Source organism: Lynx rufus, unplaced genomic scaffold (genome assembly GCF_022079265.1).
Source record: "Lynx rufus isolate CCGP_SWC_20201006 ecotype Redwood Valley unplaced genomic scaffold, mLynRuf1.p SCAF_1, whole genome shotgun sequence".
NCBI lineage: Eukaryota > Metazoa > Chordata > Mammalia > Carnivora > Felidae > Lynx > Lynx rufus.
Genome location: NW_025814823.1, coordinates 140,780,144 through 140,795,778, shown reverse-complemented (window position 1 = coordinate 140,795,778; position 15,635 = coordinate 140,780,144). Strand labels below are relative to the sequence as shown.

General features: G+C 39.6%; 1 protein-coding gene across 1 annotated transcript in view; it reads right to left on the bottom strand.

Annotated features, from left to right (window-relative positions):
- IQGAP2 (IQ motif containing GTPase activating protein 2) overlaps positions 1–15,635 on the bottom strand; it is a 295,550-nt gene that overhangs the window by 126,638 nt on the left and 153,277 nt on the right. Inside the window, exons 4-5 of the mRNA XM_047088141.1 lie at positions 12,572–12,649; positions 9,151–9,227 (exon numbers count right to left, since the gene is read on the bottom strand). Coding sequence (XP_046944097.1) covers positions 9,151–9,227; positions 12,572–12,649 — 155 coding nt within the window. The remainder of the gene's footprint in view (positions 1–9,150; positions 9,228–12,571; positions 12,650–15,635) is intronic.

Below are 15,635 nucleotides of genomic sequence, written 5' to 3'. Positions count from 1 at the left end.
TCAAAGGTCTGGCATTTCCTGATTTGGGGCTCATCTAGGGGCTTGAGACTCACTTTCTGCCATTGTTGACCACAGGATCCCCTGACAGGAGCCAGCCTTAGGGAGACTGCGTGGGAACACAGGGCTGACACCACAAGGGTGCCCCATGTCCTGCCTTCTTACATCGGGCCTCCCTGTGCTTTCATGGGGTCATTAGCTATCTTAGGGGCTTTCTTGGGGTCATTAGCTATCTTGGGGACTGGCATGCTACACTGCCATCAGCATCTGCACTTACTGCTGCCAGGAAGGATCAAGTCAGTGGGTCCACATTCAACAACACTGATTTTGGAGCTCTCTTTTTCCTGCTTCCTTGGAGCAAGCCCCAGGACAGCTCCTGGCTCTGCTGCATCCTGTGATTTTTGAGCTGGGTTCTTCTGTCTTGTTTCTCAGTCAATCCAGTCCTGTCTTTCTGGTCAGTGGATGGCATTCTTTCTTATTGCAAGTAATTTTTTTTTTAACGTTTATTTATTTTTGAGACAGAGAGAGACAGAGCGTGAACGGGGGAGGGACAGAGAGAGAGAGAAGGAGACACAGAATCTGAAACAGGCTCCAGGCTCTGAGCTGTCAGCACAGAGCCCGACGCGGGGCTCGAACTCACAGACTGTGAGATCATGACCTGAGCCGAAGCCGGACGCTCAACCGACCAAGCCACCCAGGCGCCCCAGTAATTTTTTTTTTTTAATTACTACTTTAGTAATTTCATGTCAGTTTTGGAAAGGGACGAGGAGAGTTGTGCTCAGTCAGTGACCTTGACACAACTGTTTTCACATTATTTCCTTCGTCTATCCATTCATTTAATCACTATGCATGGAATATCTACCATGTAAAAAATATTTTCTCTACCACACTCTTCCTAAAATAAACGTGTTTAAGCTTGCACAAAATACAGGTTTGTTGATGAGGCGCCTGGGTGGCTCAGTCAGTTGAGCATCGGACTTCAGTTCAGTTCATGATCTCACGGTTTGTGGGTTCGAGCCCTGCGTCAGGCTCTGTGCTGACAGCTCAGGGCCTGAATCCTGCTTCAGATTCTGTGTCTCCTTCTCTATCTGACCCTCCCCTGCTCATGCTGTCTCTCAAATAAATGTTTAAAAAAAAAATTAAAAAAATACAGGTTTGTTGGTAATAGAAATTGTCACTATTATACTAAACAAAAGTGCTAATTTTCCCCTGTGGGACTGAAGAAATTAGGCGACTTATTTCAATGATACTTTCTACTTCTCCATTATATGCTGTAATACTTAATACAAACCTCAAATAAGCAAACATCCTGGTTTAACTAAAACTTACCACAAGGTGGTGCTAAGAAGTTACCTTCTGAATCAAAGAATCTTCACTTTCAAAGTTATTTCAAATAACAGATTTTCTCAAATTAGTATGGATCAGTTAGAAATCTCATTTGCATATAGTACATACATTCGCCAGAAATGTCTAAATGTTAATGCGTTTTTTTTTTTAACTTGGCTTCAATTTTCAACAATTATTGCTTCCAATGTTGAACTTTAAATTATTAGCTCTTAAAAAAATGCTACTTGTCACGGTATGGGAGACTGATAATGAATTTCTGCGTGGGAGGTAAGAGGATTACTCAAAAGGGCAGTTTATTCTGTACTTATCCACTATTCCCGTGCTGAAAAGAACCTACAAGAGCAGCCCTCTCCTTCCCAAGCATTTAAATTTAAATGAGACCATTCATTACCTGAAGCATATAGGAAATACAGAGTCTTGATCTTGAAGCAATAATTAAAAAACCCGCCTGTCCAATATAAAAAAAAACAAGACACCAATTTCTTGGAGTTCTTCAACACAACTTTTTAAGCACCTTTCATGCCTAACAGTCAACTCAAAGGGCTAAGAGGGTTCCAAAGGAAGCCAAGGAATTAATATCACCAAAGCTTTGCTTCCCCCCAGATACGAAAGCACGTGGTGTGAAATAAGGAGTCTCTTATCACACCAAAGGGAAAGCACACTTGTGTTGCTTAGAGAGGCAAGTTTCAGAGAGGTTGTCCTGAGGTAGGTAAAGCACCACTGGTCCATGTGCTCCCATTTGTATTAATAATATCCGTTCAAGCACAGGAAGCAATAAAGTAAAAACAAAAAAAAAATCTATCACGGTTTATCCTACTACTTTCAATATATACATTAAAAGGTACCATAGCAATGAACTGCACACTCGGAAGGCAGGGACTGAATTTGTTTCAGCTTTTCTGGATCAAATCGTCGGCGGCTCACTTTATGCTGTAGGATGTGAGATGAATGGCTGTCAGTCCAAGTGTCAGGCTGACCACGAAGACCACGGGACTGGAATCCTAAGACCGGGATCGCAGTCACAAGACTGGCGCCACCTAGATGTGTGGCTCTGAGCAAGTCACCTAACCCATGCTTTCAGCCCCCTCATCTGTGAAAGAAGCATCGGGGCTAAAATAACTTCTCAAGGTCTTTCCAGTTCTGAGGTTCCTAGATTTCTCATTTTAAAATTTCTTCAAATTAACAGCTTAGAGGCCTGTGCTTACGTTCAAGTTGGATGCTGTTGTTAGAATTTTCTTAGGAGTGTGGAAATACCTGACTCCCTTCTGCTACGACTGAGCCAGTAACAGCCCAAGATCTGGTGTCACACAGCCCGGCTTTGAATTCCAACTCTGCCATATACTAGCTGTGTGACCTCAGGCTCTCTGTACCTCCAATGACTTGGTTATAAAATGGGATTATTAACAGCCTGTACCACACAGGTGTGCTGTGAGGATTAAGTGAGACTGCCCCTGTTAAAAAGTACTTTGAATAGTGCCAGGCATCAGTCGGTTAAGCATCCAACTTTAGCTCAGGTCATGTTTGTGAGTTCAAGCTCCCGTGTCGGGCTCTGTGCTGACAGCTCAGAGCCTGGAGCCTGCTTCGGATTCTGCGTCTCCCCATCTCTCTGCCCCTCCCCTGCTCACACTCAACCTCTGTCTCTCAAACTGAATAAATGTTTAAAAAAATTTTTTTTAAGTGCCAGGCATAAAATTATTTGTTTTATTATCACTATGATCCTTGTTAAATAAGTGTGTCCTTTATTAACAAATGAATAATAAGCAACCTAATAACAACACATTAATAACTCATCACATCAGTTTCCCCATTTTCGACACTAAGAATCTTTTACTATTTTTCCCTCACTGGCTCCATGTTTGAAATCATTTTTTTCTATAGAACCAAATTATTTTCCCATCTTTGTCACATACATCATTGCCAGTACCCTGTCAAAACCCAGTGTTCTAATATTCAATTAAAAATAAAAAAGATCCTGAGGCAGCCTTACCATAGGGAAATCAGTTCAGTTAACCCAACTAAAAAGTTAAAAATATGTACACCAGAGACGTAAATTTGGGATCAGTGGTGTTTATGTGCTGTGTTAGGTGACGGCATGATTGGCATGATTCACAGCCTCAAAGAGTTTAGAGTTTAGCAGGACAAAAAGGCAGAGCCATGATACTAATTCAGGATAGGAGGGGGAAAGTGTGGGGGGAGAATTCTGAACAAGAAGTGATCTGAAAGCTACGTGAGGTGTAACCGTCCTCATCTTCATCCCACATACTGCCATCTCCGCACATCCCTTCTGAGAACACAGAATTAGAGCCCGCCCTTTGGGTTAAGGAACAATTTCTAGGAAGCCTATTGATAAATGCAAGCATGTTGTCTATCAGATATGCAATTGGTCTGGTATGAGCCATCAACTGTTTTTTTTTTTTTTTTTTTAAAGGTCAAGGGTCCTTCAGGTATAGAGTATAAGACAGGCAAAGTTCTACATTAACCCCTGAGGACCAGACACAACGTCAACCTGGTAAGCAAGGCAGCCGCCGGGCTGTGGAAAGGCTGCAGAGGACCCCTACTTCACTAAGCGGTCAGGACACTCGGGACAACTGCTTCATCAGAAGCGGGGTTGCCACAGCCATTCTCACAAATGTGTGCTGCTTTGGCATCATCACTGCATGTGAAAACATGACTGCTGGGACAGTCATGACATCATCACAGCAGGAGCATTAACCATGACATAGAGGGGAGGTGGGCAGATCTTTCTTTAGCTTATTGTTGTCAGGGTCTTAATGGCCCAGGAAACTTTATACAGTAAGAAAAGCAGAATCCAGAACCCTAATTTATCAAATGAGAAAAATCATTATGAACAGATGGCTTGCAAGGGATTCCTTGGAGGGTAGTTGATTTCAGGTCATAAAGCAGAAATAATCATGATAGCACTGGAACATCCTCTTGTAACCACAAAGCAAGGATATTTCCAAAAATGTCAGGGGCAGGGCTACAAGGATAAAGGGGCTGGCCCCAAAGAGTTTCCACTGACCAAGGTGAAATCAGTCTGGTCCATCAAAACAGAACCTATAGGGGCGCCTGGGTGGCTCAGTCAGTTAAGCATCTGATGTCGGCTCAGGTCATGATCTTATGATTTGTGGGTTTGAGCACCGCGTTGGGCTTTGTGCTGACAGCATGAAGCCTGCTTGGGATTCCTTGTCTCTCTGCTCCTCCCCCACTTGCATTCTCTCTCTCAAAATAAATAAATAAACTTAAAAAAAATTAAGATACTAACCTAGTTAAGTCTGTGAAAGGCCAGGAGTTCAAAACAACAATCAAAAAAGAATGGTACAAATTGTACGAAAGCAAATTGCAATACAAATTGATAAAGTAAGACATGCATAATTATGTGCATTGATTTCAGCAAGGTGGGAAGTGTTATTAAAATACAGGTGCTTTGTTTTTTTCTACATCTGTCTACAGGGTAGATATATGTACTTGTTTTTACATTATTTACATTATACTTACACTGCAAGAAGAGAAACCAAGAACTCTAAGCCAGAATGTGGTAGAAAACCAAGAAAGTGACCCACGATAAGAAATGACGGAAGAACACAGTTTGTGACAATAACAGTGAGTGAAAAGAGGGCCTGACAGTGACAGTCACACAATCGTTAAGCAGAGAGAAGATCCAGAAACATGATCTGAGATGATAAATTAGCCAAATGGCCCAAAGAACATTAGGTAGAGTCAACCCTTCATCTCATGGGTGAGAAACTTCTAGAATGCCCAACTAATTTCAAGAAAATGTTCCAAAGGCATACATAAGCTTCTAATAATGTTAACAGATCTGGCCAATACATCATTATGACAGGACAATGGGTTATGTAACATGGCCAAGTGAGACTTAGGTGGTAAATCATTTCTGGGTAAGGGGGATGGGATAGTGGTGGGGACCAGATTGAAAATAAAAACCTACCTGAAAATGAAAAAAATTTCAGCTTGATACTGAAAATTTAAAAGGTCAGACTGATTTCACCAGTCAGGTTTATCCTGATGCCTGGTAGCCAGGGTCTGACTCACCTCGGGGGAAGAAGCCAATTGGTACCATGTGCTGCCCGACGAGTGACTGGTCAGAAATCATATCTGTAACCTGGGGACGTTTGAAGGTGTTCTTTTGTTTCTGGTGCCCTTAAAATGATGTCAACTCAGGCTATGGATCAATGTATAAGAGTCCTAGGATGAGTCTAAACTAGTGTATAAATAATTACACTAGGGAAACTTACCATGTAGATCTTTCAGAATAGGTTTAAGTGGGGTAAGTCTGTAATAATGTACCTGGGTTTTTCATCTGCACTTCAAGTCACTTGACATATTCCAAAAATCACTTCTACTAAAATTTTTAAAGTAATTCAATTTTATAACCAGGTGTTAAATGTGTTTACACATTTAACAGTTGTTTAATAAGTTGAGCAATAAACAACATGTAAAAAGTGTTCTTCTCCATGCATAAAAGCCCAGATGGTTAAACAATCATTAGCAGTAACTTGTTAGCAAGGCTCTCACTTCTTAAACTGGTTTCTTTTCATTGTAGACTTTCATACATTCCTAGTGAAGCCACAAAGGGAAAATACGCCATGTATACATTTGAAGTGCAATTATGCCAAGAGAGTCACAGTGTTTTTTACTTGGTGGTGTGATAACGGGTACTCTGTTTTGTTTTTTTTTTAAGCTTATGTATTTATTTTGAGAGACTGAGTGAGTGGGGGAGGGGCAGAGAGAGAGAGAGAGAGAGAGAGAGAGAGAGAGAGAGGGAAAGAGAATCCCAAGCAGGCTCCACCCTGTCCGTACAGAGCCCCATACGGGGCTCACACCCACGAACTGTGAGATCATAACCTGAGCCGAAATCAAGAGTCAGATACTCAACCAACTGATTCACCCTGACTCCCTGATAATGGGTACTTAAAGCTAGTTTTCCTTTGATATTTTTTTCTGAGTTTTCCGACTGTTCCCAAGATGAGAATGTAAATTTTCTATTTTAAATAAGAAAAAAGATAACAAACATTTCTTTGAAAAAAGAATGAGGTCACCTATCACGGAGGTGAGGATTTCCTCTGGGGCTGCTGTGCTGTCATTCACTGTCCCGTCAGCTTGATAACACCAAGCAGACAAAGGGAGCAATGAGCTGCAGCGAGCAAGACCCAGGTCAGAAATACGAGTAAAAAGGTGAGGACCAGTCAGGAAAAGAGGAAAGCAGACACAAACAGGAAGCAAAGGCAAAACCCTAGAGGATCTTAATGAAGTTTAAGCCCACATCAAGAAGACAGGAAACAAAAGACAAGTCGGCAGGGCTGAGAGAGAACTTTGCAGATCACACCAGGCCCAATGGGCTGAGGCAGCGGGATGGTAGTGCCTGGGTACCCAGGGGATCTTTCCACCTGGCTCCTGATCTATATACTCAGAACCTCTGACCTGCCTAATTTCCTGTCCAGTAATGACGATTCAGTACACTAGGAATGTTGCTGTATCCCCAGCCAGGATATATATAATGGCTGGATATGTATTTGTTCATTTCCAGCATCACTTCTAATTATCTAGTGAGAGCAAACCCATTGTACTTATTCAAGAGCTCTGCCACCTGGTTTCCAAACGCGTCTTGCCCACCAGAGCAGAATATTGGCCTCATTTGAGTGACTATACCCTAAACCAATGAGAAAAAATGTTTTGATAAAAAACAGTAGACTAGGGGTGGCTGGGTGGCTCAGTTAGTTGAGCATTTGAAAAAACTGTAGACTAAAAAATAAAAAAACAAGAAAAAAAAAAGGAAAGAAAACAACTTTGGATATATGCCAAGAAGTAGCCGTACAGTGAGTTTACGACAGAGAAAAGTGAATAGCATTCTCCCAGGGAATGCTATTTATTGGGCAAACATTAAAGATCCTATTTAAGGTCAGATCTGGTGACTGACAGGCTTATTAGGAATCTGTTGAGAATGAGTAACAGTAATGGAGACTTCCATGATAAGTAACTTGCCTGAATGAGAAAATAATCCTAGAAACTATACCAACATCTGCATACAAATGGCAAGAATAAGAAGGTGCCTTTTCTTTATTTACCAAGCTGTTGAAGCCACTGTTAAAACTATCACAAACACATTCGTAAATCTCAGGGCAGTTCTACATAATTTCTGTGGAAGAACAGTGACATCACTAGGAAGGAACTTAGCACACCATTTCTTCATAAGCAGCTTAACATTAACACCCCAGGGGTCCACCTCAAGAAATCAATTTAAATTTGTCCAAGATACTCCAAGAGCATGCCACAGATTTGGAGATTAGCACTATGATGCGTGGATATGATAATGACATTAACTAATGGTAGCTAGCTTTCATAGGTCACAAAATCATTCTAAACTATGAAAAATATTTGACAAGGAATGTTGGGCAGCACATCTGAAAATATTCCTCACAATAAGCATTTGTGCACAAAAAGCTTTTAGAAACACGGCTGGCATAATGATATACTAGCCACACATGAGGAGGCAGGCAGAGAATTGTTTTTTCCACCCCTGATTCTAAATTACAAGAATAAAAAGAAATTACGGAAAAGGCACCTAACATTCGGTCTATATTTGTGGCAGCTGTCATCTTCCAAAGAAATCTTGCAAGTACTGATCAGGGGGGAAAAGTCAAATTATATGACATAATCAAAATTCTTTTCTAGTAGGCCAGCAGTGCAATGACTTATTGTAGAAACCTTTTCCTTTGGAGAGGAAAAGAGCCAGGAAGAAGTTAATATAAACCTCTATGCAGAAGACTCTGCCAGGAAAATGACTTGTAGTGATATAAACACAAGGCAGATGTTCTAAAAGAAATTTAAAATTTAATTAGACATGAAGTCTTCCAGCCATTACCTGTGTGTATGCAAGACAACAGCCACAAAGTGGGTTTTTAGAATCGTCTTTGTTACCATCTAAAGATAACATTTCTTCCAGGCCAGTAAGATAAAAAATGATCTTTGAGCTAGCAGAATTTAAGCAATTCCAAAAATAAGGTAAAACAATTGCTTTAAAATAATGAATGTATCTTGATTTGATGAATGTGTATCAACTCCTATGCTGCTTCTTTATCCTTTATGGTGCAAGTTCTATTGAGCAAAGGTCAAAAGAAACTATCTTTATATTGGACTTTACCAGCCTATGGTAAGAATTGAAGCTAAATGATAATTTAAGAGTACCAAAATTGTAATGCCCATTAAAGCTGCTCATCTGATGTATTTTGGCTATATTTGTAAAGTAGACCATAACTCAAGAATGTGGTAACATATTATGAGATTCCCTAGAAGTTTCAACTTAAATTTTCTCAGTATACTTATAGGTCTTTAATTCATTTTCTGGTTTTCTATTTTAGATTAGATTTTAAAAATTAGAAAAAGTATTTTTCAAGTTCAAGGACTGTATTTTTGTGCCAATTTAAAATATTTTGTGCTGGGGCACCTGGGTGGCTCAGTGGGTTAAGTGTCTAACTCTTGGTTTCAGCTCAGGTCATAATCTCAGTTGGTGAATTTGAGCCCCACACTAGGCTCTGTGCTAGCAGTGGGGAGCCTGCTTGGGATTCTGTCTCCATCTCTGACCTTCCCCCAACGGCATTGTCTCTCTCTCAAAATAAATAAGTAAACTTAAAAAAATAAAATAAAAATTTTGTGCCAAATTCACAACTCAATCCAATTAAAAAATTCTTCAGATTATTTTACTTAAATAAGATCCCTCTTCTAAAATAGAAATCCCAGTTCCATTTAAATCTACTTCCTAGACTTCTAGCTGTATTTTTTCCTCACCTCAATGCATGAATGCAATATATCATTCTTGGTATGTTTTTCCGGTCATAAACATCTGTTGTTTCTGGATAAAATATCTGGAAAATAAAAGAAACAATGTGTTCATTATGTTTTGCTTTTCATAGTTATTTTAAATCTCTCAAATGATGCTTTGATTGTCCTCGCTGTACCGCATTTACTTAAATTTAGAGGAACCTCTCAAATGTTGGTTCCTCTCACTCTACAGGCAAACCCAGCGCTCCACCTGGTCTCCCGTCTGACAGTATGCCCCCTAGTGGGCTCAGGAGAGTGAGGGGTTCTCAGGTGGCCACTCCAAGAAGGCTGCGCCCACAGGGCTAGTGGGCAGCTTCAGCCCACGAGGAATGGGCTGATTCAGACTCTGCTTTCTGTAGCAGCGTCATTCTGGTGAGGGACCAGAGGTACCCTAGCCTAAGAAGGGTATCCATCTTACAGCATTTTATTATAACACTAAAAACCTAGCTACACAGTTGTGTAAACAAATATGCACACACACAATACGCACTGATATTTTTTTCTTCTTGAAGGAATATATTTTACCGGATAGAATCTGGAGAGTATTATCAAGTGTGAAAGAAACATTAGCTATAATCCCACTTTCCAGATTGTTACTACTATTAGCATTTTGGTATATATTCTTCGGTTTGGGACTTCTAGTATGTTTCTCTGATTTTTTATGTTTATGTATGCATGTGAAAACAAAACTGTAATACTATTAGCCTATTTTGACACACTTAGTAGAGCTTGACCATTTTCCATCCGTTTTGTAAGAACATTCCTTTTAATGGATGTGTATGAACCTTTCATCTTTCTGAACAATAATTTAGCCAGTTCTCCATGGCTGAACTTTTTTTGGCTCCCAATTTGTCCCTATTAAAAGTCACTGCAATGAACATCCCTGAATTTGCTGAACGCCTGATTACTTCTTTTGGATACACACCTAAATATGGAAGTACTGAATCGTTAAGTTTGAACACTGAGGCTTTTAATACACATTTACACTACTTTTAAGCTTGAAACGAAAAGCTTGATAAGAAACAGATTTCACAATAGGGCATCAAACTTCTCTGTTCCTAAGCACCAAAAAATGGAGAATTAGGCTGGAGGCTTCTAAGATTAAGATAAGCATACTAGCACTGCTGGCTTTCAGTAAATATTTTAGAAAAGGTGACATAAAAACTAAAATTAAATCATGTATCATATGGTAGCACTAGACATTCAAGTGCAGCTTTCTATGAGACACTGAAAAAAGCTGAGAAATTAAAGAAGCAAAGTTTCCTTGGCCACAAATGTATAGCCACTCAGGGCTTCAAGCAATGGCTGTAGCCTAGGAAATTTCAAAGGTCTTTTCAACTTTCCTTTAACACATTTGTTTTTCAAGCGTTAGCCAGAAGAGGATTCCCCATTCCGAAGAAAGTGACCAGGTTGAAAGTTCCACTACGGAAAAAGAAGATCATCACAACTCCCCATTCCCTTTCCTTTAAACAACCTTTTACATTTCTTTATATCTTCTACATAGAAATACATATTTATATAAATACTGTTTCAGCTCTTTTAGAAAATCTTTATGAATTGGTCTTCTTTTGACAGTAAGATGGGATCAATTTATTTAGCTCACCAGAACATTTTATTCATTACTGTATCCCCAGCACATAGCATGGTGCTGAGCAGAGAGGAGGCACTCAGTATTGATAAGTGAAGGCATTAATAGGAGTCAAATACATCAGCCAATACACTATTGGACTCTCATACTTGCAATGAGAGTATGCAATCACTTCATAAAAATCAGTGTTAAAACAGAATCTGCTACATGGAACTCTTATTTGGCTTAAAATTAAGGAGAACCTGGTCTAACACACACAATTGGAAAAGGTTTAAATCTAATCTATGAAACCTAACAAAATTATCCTAACTTAAATAACGGTGCCTCATACCAAAAATCCGATTTGAATTTCTTTATTAATCTGTTTACCTACCCAGTTAGTACATGCTAAATGACAATCTAGAACTATGAGTTCTGAATTCTAACTGGTGCCCAGAAGGGAACAGCATTTTAGGAGAAGGGAAAGTAATTTGATTAAAAATCAAAGAATACATCAATATTGACTATTCTGAGATAAAATATGCTGAGCTAAAACAGTTATGAGCACAGATATATTGAAAATAGGCATTCATAATTTGCATTAAGGAATCTCTTGTTTTTGTTGTGGTGGGTGTTTTGAATTTAAACCTTGGCAAATAATAATAACAAAAACAACACAGGTCTTACATCAGTAACATGTCTCCTTGCCTTCAAGCGGGACCACTCCTACAACATTTCTTTAAAACAGCTATACAGAATAATCAACAGAAAGGGTTGTACTATCGACGCATACAAAAACCTGATGGATCTGGAGGGCATTGTGCTTACTGAAAAAGTTGATCTCCAAAGACTACCTACTTATGACTCCATTTTTAACATTCTTAAAATGACCAAACTATAGAGATGGAGAACAGATGAGTGGTTGTCAGGGGACAGAGCTAGGGAAATGAAATGACAAGTCCCACTCCTCCATGGTATCTGTATCTTAATTGTGGTAGTCACACAAATACATTCATGGAAGAAAACAGCATGGAAACACACTCACACCTGAATGCATCTAAAAATGGTGAAAAAGAAGTAAAGTCTGTAGCCTAGTTAACCAATGTGAATTTATTATCTTACTATTGTTACTAGATGTCACCAATGGGGGAAGCTGAACGAAGGATATACACAGATGTACTATTTTTGCAACTTCCTGTGGTTCTATAATTATTTCAAAATAACAAGTTCAAGAAATAACTCGACAATTTCTAACAAATGTAATTATTTCCTCATTTCCTCTACGTGTCTATTTGTCTCTCAGGCTTAAGGGCACCTGCTCTTTCAATCTAAGAAGCTCTGAATATTTGCAGAATTTTATTTGGGACAGCTATTTCAAGAGTCAGGGCTGTAACCCAGTAGCTTTTAACATTTAAAGTGATAATATGATTTATAACAATACTTTCTAAAAATACCTTTATCGCGATAATTTAGAGAGATACAATCTAGACTAAGATAATACATTATATAAAGTACACATGGCAACACAAAAAAGGGAGGTGACTATTTTAAATCAACTATCTACCTGTAAAGCTTGTTCTGACCTTGTTTCATTAATACACAGTTACACCTAGCTGCTCTCAATTTGTATACACACTTAATTCTGAGTTCTTGTCATAGATTACTTTGTATAGGCCTTTCCATATTCCTGTTTAGTCCTCACATTTGTCATGCCTGAGGCAATAAGGCCATCTGCTCCATTAACATACCCCAGTATACCAAGTCCTTTTTCATAATGAGGAGTTTGCAATGACCCCTTTTGACTTCCCACTTCAGGCTTACCTTGGGTAGACCAATAGACTCCATTGCTCGTAACCACTGGACTGTATTATCTGTGTGTCGAAAATGGAGGCCGGATTTCTAATGCAAGGATGGGGAGAGAGGAGAAGAAGGGACCACGTGAAAAGTGAGTCATTTGTAACAACTTTATTTCATTAGCAGGATGTTTTCCGATTGTATTTCTCCTAAAATAGAGTTATTAAATCATAAAGTAACTGGAGACACAATAAAGAAGAGTAGGCTATCTCAGCAACACTGTTTATAATAGACCATTCCAATTTCCACGATTCACATATTTGAGGTAACTCTGAACTAGAATCTCAAAGACCATTTAATGTCTAGCACATGCCTAAGGATGTTTTATGAGGCACGTGTGCACAAGCATGCACGCACACATACACACACACGGTGTCAAGATTTTGCCAACCACGGCTGAAAAAACTAGCAACTTCAAGAAAAAAGAGATTTTTAGAAGATGAAACGTCTTTTTTCCTGGTTTCTGGTTTCGGCAAAACATTTTTTCCAATCATAAATATGATTTCTGTAGAAAACCTGGAAAACACACAAAAATACAAAGATGAAAACAAAAACCATCCCACAATTCAGAGGTATATTGTAGTATCTCTTCCTCCTATAATTATTTAAAAAAATTTTTAAATGTTTATTTATTTCTGAGAGATACAGAGAGAGAGAGAGAGAGAGAGAGAGAGAGAGAGAGAGAGAGAGAACATGAGCAGGGGAGGGGCAGAGAGAGAGGAAGACACAGAATCTGAAGCAGGCTCCAGGCTCTGAGCTGGCAGCACAGAGCCTAACACGGGGCTTGAACTTGTGAACTGCGAGATCATGACCTGAGCCGAAGTCAGATGCCCAACCAACTGAGCCACCCAGGTGCCCCTCTTTCTCCTACAATTATTTAAAAAGGTTTATTTATTTCAGAAAGGGAGAGACAGCATGGGCAGGGGCGGGGTAGAGACAGAAAGTGAGAGAGAGAATCCCAAGCAGGCTCCATGCTATCAGCCCAGAGCCTGACGCAGGCTTGATCTCACAAAAAGTGAGATCATGACCTGAGCTGAAATTGAGAGTTGGACACTTAAATGATTGAGCCACCCAGGCACCTGTATTCCTCCTATAAGTTAATCCTAACCTTTGCCTTGTGTAAGAAGTAAACCTTCAGTGGAAATGTTTTACAAGAACTTTTTCTACCCACACAATGAGAATAGGCTTTCTAGGTCTTCCGTTTTTCTTTACAATCTTCATCAGCCACCATTTTCTTTTTTTTTCTGCCCAGTCTATAACTATGGTATCTTTGTCTGTATCTAATGAAGTTTTATCAGGTAATGAAATGTTGGGAGCTTTAACACTACCTTGTGTTTTTAGTTAGTTAAATGAGTAGCATAATGTTATGTATTTTATTTTCCATATTAATAACTGTAATTACAGCAAATTTCATCATGTAATATTCAACAGCCGATCATCACATTCACAAAGCCTGGCTCTTCCCATCTTCTGTGACTTTCTACAGTCAAATAATTTAAAAAAAAATTTTTTTTTAATGTTTATTTATTTTTGAGACAGAGAGAGACAGAGCATGAACAGGGGAGGGGCAGAGAGAGAGGGAGACACAGAATCTGAAATGGGCTCCAGGCTCTGAGCTGTCAGCACAGAGCCCGACGCGGGGCTCCAACTCACAGACCGTGAGATCATGACCTGAGCCGAAGTCGGAAGCTTAACCGACTGAGCCACCCAGGCGCCCCTACAGTCAAATAATTTATATAACAGAAAGTATTTTTGTTGCTGTTAGACTTTACAAAGCCTAAGTGAAATTAACATTTGATAAATGTTTATGCCTTTTTAATAGTGGCCATATTGGACTCTGTGTGGCCAGACACTGGACTCTGGTGTGCCAAGCACTGTATGAAAATTATCTCTAATTTTCCATGAGTCACTGAGTTCTACTCCTGAAGCCCAGACTATACTGTATGTCAACTAACTTGAGAATAAAAAAATAAAAAATAAAAAAAATAAAATTATCTCTAATTTTCAAAACACTCTGCAAGGCAATTATCATTTCCCAGTTTTTAGAGATGAGGAAACCTGGACCAAAAAGATGAACTAATTTGCCTAAGATCAAATTAAGTGTGTTGAAATGAGATTCAAGATGAAGTCTCTCTTAATGTGAAAATCTTCCTTTTACTAACATTCCCCAATGTTAGAGCATAGGAACTCATGATGGTGGGATTATTCTCTAGATGGAAAATATCAGCACTTACTAGGATATCACTAGAGGCAGGAGAGGCAAAGGGAGAGGGAAGAGGGGTGAGAGGGAAAGAGGGAGGAGGTCGGGGAGAGAGAGGGAGCCTAGAGGGTGAAGGGCCAGGTGGTAGAGTCTGAGGGTGACTTAGCACAAACAACTTTTGCAGAACACAAACAACTGTCAGACACAGCCACTCTGACCATGGAGGGAGGAGATGGGAAAAATCCACAATCATCACATCAAGATAGAGAAGAGAGGGGCAACTGGGTGGCTCAGTTGGTTGGGCATCTGATTCTTGATTTCGGTTCAAGGTCATGATCCCAGGTCATGGGAGCGAGTTCCATGTTGGGCCCTGCATGAAACGTGGAGCCTGCTTGAGATTCTATTTTCTCCCACTCTCCCCCACTTGCTTTCACCCTCTAACAACAACAAAAAAGACAGAGAAGAGGGCCCTAGGCACCACAAATTAACTCAATGTCCCACTATTCCAACTAAGATGGAACGACTGTTTTGATGGATGACAATGTAGTCTTCATTCCATCTTTTCACTTCCTACATAAAAATTACCAAAACACCAAACTGATCCTGCTTCCTGACAACACCTCAAAGGTAACTGGTCCTTGCTTCGCTAAATCCGTATTAGCATCACCAGTACAAGCCCAAATCTACACAAAGCCTCTACTTTATCCTCCTCATAGTCCCATAGGTACGCATTTTTTTTCCTTGCCCCAAGTTAAATAAACGTAATTTTATTTGCCCCTTGTTTGAAACTTGGTTTCAGGGGGGAGGGGGTCTTCACCTGGTGGGCTTCAA